Consider the following 8,673-nt stretch of genomic DNA (forward strand, 5'->3'; position numbering starts at 1 on the left):
CGAGACAGGGTTTCTCTGTGGCTTTGGAGCCTGTCCTGGAACTAGCTCTGTAGACCAGGCTGGTCTCGAACTCACAGTGATCCGCCTGTCTCTGCCTCCCGAGTGCTGGGATTAAAGGCGTGCGCCACCATCGCCCGGCTCTCATTCATTACTATTAAATAGAATTCAAGGATCTTTGATCTGGAAGACTCTTGGGACCATGTGGTTGGAGGCCCTGGTGTGTGTATGTGTGTGTGTGCGTGCACATGTGTACATGCATACGCATGCATGTATGTAGTTATGCGGGTTCGCTAGGCAAGAACTCTACCAACGGAGCCACATACCCAACCCATGTATCAAAAAGATTCAAAATAGAAATAGTCATCACAGCTCTGTAATGGGGCAGACACAATATAGCTGTCTAGTAACAGAAGATTAAATGAAAACATTTTGCATGCATATGTTGCAATGTTAAAAACAAACAAAACTGACATAGGCCAGTAGGATAATTAAGTGCGTAAAAGCACTTCTCCCTCGCCTGGAGACCTGAGTTCAATCCCAGAACCAACATGGGAGAAGAGAACTGACTCATAGTTTGTCCTCTGACCTAAACACGCACGCACACACATGCACATATGCACACATGTGCATGCATGCACGCACACGCATGCACACACACACATACGCACGCGCACACACTCACAACGGAGGAGCACGGGCCACCTTCCTGCAGTCTCACCAGCACCGTCTGTCACCGTTTGACTCCATTGCTGCCAATCTCATGGGGGATTGGCACACAAAATAATGTAATTAACAAAATATCAAAGCTAGAAATCAAAAGTAGACAACCCCAAAGCCACAGAACGGTGAAGAATGTCTATGAAGTCCCCCTGAGTACTCCTTAAAATACCCCTGGACTCTGTCAGGCCACCCCCAATGACACCCCTAGTTCGTTGCCATGATCGTCCTTGGTCCCTATTACTGCCTTCTTCATTTCTTGGACTACAGCCAAGAATGCTCTCTCTAAACCTTACCTCGCATTGCCCCCAACTCTGTACCTCCCTTCCAGAGCTCCCCACCCGTCTTAGAAAACATCTAAGTTCCTGTCTAGGAACTGAAGGTGCCTCTGGTGAGTCCCACTCACCCACAGTGTCCCCACAACCTGTGCCATGTGAGCCTCAGACCCTGACCTGGAGCAGAGGGGGCGCCATCCTGAGGGGGGTGGGCTGCCAGGATGAGGATCCACAGAGACACCTGAGATCGGAAGAACTGGCTGAGTAGGGGACAGGAGGAACCAGTCACATGCCACATAGAGCCATGAGGGACATGGACAGGGAAGAGCCCAGGCTTCATGGCCCAAGTCCTACACTGGCCAGGCAGATGCACGCCCCTGCAGCCAGCAGAGAACAGTGATTGGAGATTGCCGGGGAAGCGCTGGGCACCAGGCACCACACTTTTCCTCCATGTACCCTGAATCCTCCTCAGCTTCAGGGCTCATCATGAAGTCCATTTACCAGAGAAGGGAGGGTGTCCTCCTACCACAGGAAATGGCTAGAGTTATTAAACCCTAGTCCCACCCAGGGGCTCTGCTGCCCTGAGACCCCATGCTCTCTCTGGCCTTCGGAGCCTTGTCTTTTCCTGTGGAACCACGCAGCCATACAGAGGGGTGTCACAGCCAAATACGTGGGGCCCAGAGAAGGCAGGTGACTAATTTAAGGCCACAGAACCTGTGGGGATTTAGCCTGCTCTCACAGAGCTGGACTGCCCTATTAAGGTGCCCACCTCAACAGTGAGTCTTACCTAAGTTTCTCTTGCTGCTTTGTCCCACCATCAGTGAAGGAAGACAGGCACCCAGAGACAACAGAAACCCCTTTCTCTGGTTCTTCCCTCTCCTGGACAGGGATGACCTGCCCACCACATCCCCATGGAGCCATCACTCCAGCTCTTGAATGTGTCCCAAGATGTACGTCAGAGACTGACTCCCTCTGATTGATAAGAGCTGGGTAGAGGCAACTGAGCAGGGGCCTTCTTTATCCTTCTCAGGGCCCCTGGACAGCCAAAAGCCAGAAACCTGCGAGTCCAGCTGATAACTCCCCGTACCTCTCAGCCTGACCCCACCTGATGTCCCAGGCCCTGTGGTGTCCGCTGCTGTTCAGACACCGAGTGCACGTCTTCCCTTTCTTCCCTAATCCGTTGTGTGCTAGAAAACCTCTGGGATGTCCGGAAGATGCAGACAAAGAGGCTCAAGGTTGCCAGGCAAGGTCAAGGCTAAGCTGAAACTGGCCAAGTGACAAGATGTGACCACCCCTCCCCCAACTCCTGAACGGAAGGACTCTGGGGAGGAGCCAACAGTAGTGAGGGATGGGAAGAGGCCACGGAGGATAAAGGAATCTCTGCCCTTGCACTCCCTGAGACCGGAAAAAAGGATTCACGTGCCACCTGGCCAGTATCCACCAGAGGCAGAACTGTGTCTCTCGTTTCTTCTTACACGTATGCCCAGCAGAGTGGGCACTCAGTGAATGGCAGACTGGGACAGTTCCAACACGGCTGCCATGCAAAAGCAAGAGCCTGCTAGACCTCACTCCATCCTGAATGACTGTGCTAGGCTCAAAGACTGGGCGACAGGGAGAGCTATCTGCAGAGATGGAACCCGTGAACAAAAGACATTCAAGGCTGTTCAGGGTGAAGCTTAAAGCTGAGGCGGGGGTTCACTGATAAAGCACTTGGTTCCATCCCAGCAATGGAGGAGGAGAAGGGGTGTGAACCATGCATTCAAAGCAACAGAGACATGTTTGGAAACAGTCACCGGCTACTAACCAACACTCCACATCACACCTCTGCTCACTTCCTACTACCGAGACCATACCCATTTTTCAGAGGAGGAAATCAAGGCTCAGGCAAGAGGGAAGGCTTATTCTTCAGCTTGAATATATAGAGATGCAACAGTCTCACCAATCAGCTCAAAGAGAGTGAGGCAGACCCCACCCACAGAACCCCCAGCTGTTCGTGCCAGCCTGTGAGTCCTGCCTAAGGTAGGGGGCAGAGGTAGAAGGGTCTTCCTCTCTGCTAACTTGCTGCCCTTAGAGAGGGAGGAAATTCCAGCGAAGCTGGGTGCACACCATGTCAGTAAATAATCTCTGCATAGGAAGAAAGAGCACAGGACGTTCCAGAGCAGTATGCAGGAAAGACGGTCTTCTTCAGACAGGCTGAAGCCAGGTACACTGTCAAGTCCTCGCGGAGCCTTCGGCCCTTCCCCTGCTTACACAGATGCACAGACACATGCACGGACCACAAACTGCAGTAGATCCGTGCCACCCAGGATGGTACTCCGCATAGACTCAGGCAAGCCCATGGGGCCCCCAACCTAGACCTTGCAGCACAGGACAGCCGAGACCTGCAGCATAAGTCAGAATTATGGTTCTTCAACTGGATCTCCCCAGAACCAAAATCAGTATATGATGCTCTTGCTCTCATTTTGTGTGTTGGTTCGTGTGTGTGTGTGTGTGTGTGTGTGTGTGTGTGTGTGTGTGTATAGATGCACTCTACCCTTGTGAATACAGATGAAGGCCAGAAGTCAGTGCTGGCATCTTCTCCTATAGCCCTCCACCTTATTTTGCTTTTAAAGGTTTTGATTTTTAACTACGCGTGGGAGAGGGGGCTGCGCATGTGAGTGCAGACAGAGCCCGTAGAGACCAGAGACTTTGGCTTACATTGAGCTTGAGTTACAGACAGTTGTGAGCCATGGACATAGGTGCTAGGAATCGAACTCTGGTCCTTAGGAAATAGCAGCGTTCATTCTTACCACTAAGCCATCTCCCCAGCCCTTTCGCCATATTGTCTGAGGCAGAGCTCACCATTTCAGCTAGACCGACTGGTCAGTGAGTTCCCAGGATCCCTCTGTATCTGTCTGACAGTGCTGGAGTTACAGACACGAGCCACAGTATCCTGCTCTCACATGGGTGGGTACTAGGGATGCAAACTCAGGTCCTCATGCCTGCACAAGCCATCTCTCCAGCCTCATGAATTACACATTTAGGGGTCCAATCCCAGATCTCAGCCCAGACCTAAGAGAAGAACTGCCCAAGTACCGGGGACTTTGCAAACTCTTCAGGAGATGGTGACATTTGGGACTACTTCCTGGGTGATGCGTCTCTTGATCCCGGAATTCCCCGGAAGAAAGAGTAGATGTCACCAATACCTCATGAAAAAGAAAAAAGTACAGCTGGGGCCTGCCACAGGCTGCAAGCACTGATGGAATTATTTTACTTCCACACGGATCTGCAGACCTATAAAGTGCCCACGCCGGAAGAGATGGTTGTTGGCCACACAAAGACCCGCCTGGAGGGAGCTGGCTTCCACAAGGAGACAGGTCAGAGGCCAGGGAATCCCCCTACCCCTAATAAGGTCTTAGTGGAGGAAAAGTGCCCTGACTAAACTGCTCTACATCACAAAAGCTCAGCAGAGCACCACCAAGCCCATGCTTAACAGAGTTTTGCTGGCCCCATTCTCCCCAAGTTGATGACCCAGCCTCAGAGATACATGCGGCTGGCAAAGCATCTTGGCTCCTCAGTCCTCAGAGTCTTCTGAATTCAGAATCCACCAGCATAGGCCAGCATGGCATAAGCCTGAGGTCTCTCCCTGGACACAGCTTCAGGGCAACATACCCAGGTGTAATCCCAGCACTGCCCAGAGCCTGTGACAAGCTAGCTATGCCAGCTAGCCTATTTCCTCTCTGCAAACAGCTGTAGTGCTCAGAACGTGCCAAGTTATTGGTGTACAGTTATGCTAAGGACGAAGTTAATGGGGCATGACACACTCAATAAGCAGGACACTGACTTCACACGGCTCATTGGGGGCCCCAGCCTTCCCACCATGGAGACAATCTGGTACACCACACGGCACCGTTTCTGGAGAAATCCGTGGGATCCTCTACCCTCCCCAGACCCTGGGGTCCTGAGGGCATCCCGCCCACGGTCCACCTGCGAATGACTGTGGGCCACACTGTGGAGGGTCCAGTCAACCTCCCAAACAGTAGAAAAGGCCGCCCACCCACTCTGGAAAGAGAGAGCAGAGGCTTGGGCTGAGGGGCACATTTCCAGGAGCAGTTCCTGGATGTGGCCTCCCTGATGCCCAGTTCCTTAGGCCAGGAGAGCCCAGTCAGTAAGGCCCCCTTTGTTCTAAGTCTCTGGAGAATGAGGAGTATGGGGCTAAGGCTCTGGAAGACCGATTTGGGGGTGGGGGCGGAGAGAGCAGAGGCCATGCACTGCACCAGAGTCTCCATCTACACCCAGCTGCCAGTCAACTGTCTGTCTTTCTGGATGGTGCAGAGCTGGCTCAGTCAAAGATGCCCAGGACCCACTTCGGGGTTCCATCCCATGACCAAGCCACTGCTGCCCTGCAAGTCAAACAGCCTGGCAGAGACCCTTCCACACACTCATGCATCTCCTGCTTCCCAAAATAAAAGAGGGTGGTCAGGGCCTATAGCCATGAGCCCCTGGTGAGCAGGGCTGCCCCTGGAGAAGCTGCCAGGAGGGAGAAGCTGCCAGGAGGGGGACGCCTGGTGAGGAGACACTGGAGATGCAGAGACAGGAGATCTGTGAAGTTGGGCAAGTGGAGAGCCACACCTGGAACTGATCTAAAGGACTGGAGTGGGACAGACCTTCCTTCATCCGGCAGCCCGAGCTGTATAAACCCATTTCCTGGTGCCGCAAACAGACAGGAGCAAGGAAAAGAGATAAAGAATACATCTAAGAATGTGCCCGGGACCCTTGGACCCTCACCGCCACTGCCTGAGCGCTCTACCAATCTCGCCACCCTTCTCCCTCCCAACACACAGTCACATTTGCCAGGGAGGGGGCGACAGGCCAATCTCGCAGCGGCAGGAGCCGCCGCATCATCATTAGGCATGAATCACCCACCCACCCCACTCCAAGCAGCGGAGTCACACAACGCCCGGGCGCCCCCTCCCGGGACCACCGCCCCCCTGCCCCAGGACAGCCGGAGCCCTTAGGACTGGAGGGGGGCCGCGGGTGGGCTGGAGATGTCCTGAGGACCAAGGCTGGTCCCTAGCGCGTGCTGACAGGCGACATCCTGCCAGGGCCGGGGGCGGGGGCGCGGGTAGAACAATGGGCCAGGTGCGGGGCAGGGGCGCGGCCGGGAAGGGCGGAGGGAAGGTCGTGGTTCGATGTGGGATCAGGAATGGGGATTGGGGCGCACTCACAGTAGGTTTTTCTGGTCAGCTCCTCCACAACTTCAGGCTTCAACTTGCTGTTGGATTTCCCCATGCTCGGCGGCCACGGCCCCCGCTCCCCGGGCCGGACCCGCTTGGGGCGCCCAGCGGGAGCGGCTGGGTCGGGCCGGGGCACGCGGAGGCCGGCAGGCCCGACTGGGCCGGGCCGGGGCCGCGCCTTTGTCTGGCCGTGCCCGCGCGTCCCGTACGCGGGACTCCGGCGGGCTGCGCGACCTCGGCTGGAGACTCGAGGGGTCTCGGGGTCCCGGCAGCGAGGGCCAGGCCTTGGCAGTGCAGGCGGCCACGGCGCGGAGTTGCGCGGGGCTGGGCGCCGCAGCCGCCGGCGCTCGGTAGCCGCGGTCGTCCCTGGTTACTGGGCTGCGCAGCACATGCTCGTTGCCGCTGCGCCGCCGCCGCCCCTGCGCTCCCCGCCTCCCGCCCGCACCGGCGCGCCAGGGGTGGACTCGGAGCCGCCACTCAGCGCCCGGCGCCACCTCCCGCCCAGCACCCGCCGGGCGCGCAGAGCGCGTGGAGGCGCCCCCTTTCCTGTTGGCTCTCCCGGGATACCCGAGAGGTCGCTGCGCCACCCCCTCAGCGGATCCATCCTCCTCTCCGTGGCGACGCGGGCGGGGAGGGCCCGGAAAATCGGACGTGAACGAGGCCAAGTCCCTGCCCGGCGCAATTCATTCATTCCACTTGGATGTGTTAGGCGCTGGGGACGCGGCGGCCAACCGGACAGGCACGATCTCAGGCCTCTCTGGGAGCGTCCTGAAGTGCTGGCTGGCACGGGCTGTAGTGGGAACACTTATGTGCGTCCTTGTGGGAAGTGACCTCTAAAATCATAAGATCAGGTTGAGAAAGGAAGGGCTGGAGCACCAAGAAAGGGTCTGGCCTGGGAGGGAGAGCAGCCTTGGTACCCCAGGCTCCAGACAAGGTTGGATAACCATCTGAGGCCAGGCAGAAGGGCCAGAGCTTCTGGAGATCAGCGTGGCAAGTCCTCTTTCCTCAAGGACCTGGCCTCTGTCCCGAGGGCTCAGGAGTACTGGCAATTTAGGCCTTCACTGTTGTCGGGCTTGCTGGCCAGGGGGAGCTGAGCCTCCTAGTGGGACTTCATGCCTGGATGCTCAGAGGTTGGCACCTAGGAAGGGGCTTTAGGGAGAGCCTAGCTACCCTATCCCGGCCAGCGGGATGCAAACGGTGGTGCCTGTGGGAGAAAGAGGAATGGAGGGGCGAGACACGAGAAATGACGGCAAGACAGTATTTCTGATCAAGCCGCAGAGTTTATTATTTCTCAGAGGCTGTTCTACAGCAAACGAGCTGGGTGGGTGGGGAAGAGGTGTCAGGTCTGCAGGAATTCAGGCCTGGAGACGTCCCTAGCTGAGAGGTAAATACTGAGGGTCTGTGATTGTTGACTAACAAAGGAAATGCTAATGTTTTCTAAAATCCTGGTACCTGCAGGTCTCCCTAGGCTAATGTCCTAGGTCCGGAACTTGCCTGCAAAGGTGAATATCTTACTTGTGAACTTAAGATGGCTGTAAACAAAATACATATCTCAAAATACAGGTCTTTGCTTCCTGCACTGCCCTGCTCTGCCCCTATCCCAAAATGTCACCCTAATTGTGAAACCTTTCCTGGCTCTGCCCAATACTGTGTCTCCTTAACATCTCAGGGAAACTTGGCCCACGTGGTTCAGTGCGGTATGCTTCCCCCAAAGCATAAACCCCAGGGGTAGAGAGACCAGCCTGGTCTACAAGAGCTAGTTCCAGGACAGGCTCCAAAACCACAGAGAAACCCTGTCTCGAAAAACCAATAAATAAATAAATAAATAAATAAATAAATAAATAAATAAATAAGAAATATGTCCTGCTCTCAGAAGGCCCTGAGGGCCAGTGGCAACCTCTGCGGGCCAGTCTTGGTGGCAGAGGCCTAGGCTATCCAGAAAGCAGAGGTAGGAGGATCCCTGATTCATAACCAGCTTAGACAACATAGTAGTGCCTTCAGGGATAGGGCAGAGAACAAGAGAGGGAGGAATGACCCATGGCAGGAGGCAGAGGTCTGGAAAGACCATGACAGGACGAAGCCATCCCCTCCTGAGCAATCAAGGAGGCAACCACAGACAGAATTTCTTTTTCTCTCCCTCGGCAGGTCCAGAAGGCTAAAAAACAAAGCAAAACAAACAATAACAAAACTTGGCCAGGGCAACGATATGTTTCAACACCACTTCTCCCCAATCTGAACACCCTTAAGACAGCCTCTGCTGCTGCTCTGACATGAGCCCAGGCCAGACCAGCGTTCTGGTGTGAAGGGCCCATTTGTTATAGGACGTGAACAGGTATGGACCCTGGAAGCTGGCACTGTGCCACAGCTGGGGGAGGTAGCTGCACTAGAGGTGGGAGCAGGGCATCCCAGCTTTGAAAATCAATTCAGAATGGACACCAGGGAAAGGCCATAGTGAGAGGCTCAGA

General features: G+C 55.2%; 1 protein-coding gene across 1 annotated transcript in view; it reads right to left on the bottom strand.

Annotated features, from left to right (window-relative positions):
- The window catches only part of Ncs1 (neuronal calcium sensor 1), a 50,658-nt gene extending 44,073 nt beyond the window's left edge, over positions 1 to 6,585 (bottom strand). Inside the window, exon 1 of the mRNA XM_005346104.3 lies at positions 6,200 to 6,585. Within this exon, the coding sequence (XP_005346161.1) occupies positions 6,200 to 6,263 (64 nt within the window). The 5' untranslated portion in view covers positions 6,264 to 6,585. The remainder of the gene's footprint in view (positions 1 to 6,199) is intronic.
- Between the last annotated feature and the right edge of the window lie 2,088 nt (positions 6,586 to 8,673).

The sequence above is a fragment of the Microtus ochrogaster genome, chromosome 4, assembly GCF_000317375.1.
Source record: "Microtus ochrogaster isolate Prairie Vole_2 chromosome 4, MicOch1.0, whole genome shotgun sequence".
Lineage (NCBI taxonomy): Eukaryota > Metazoa > Chordata > Mammalia > Rodentia > Cricetidae > Microtus > Microtus ochrogaster.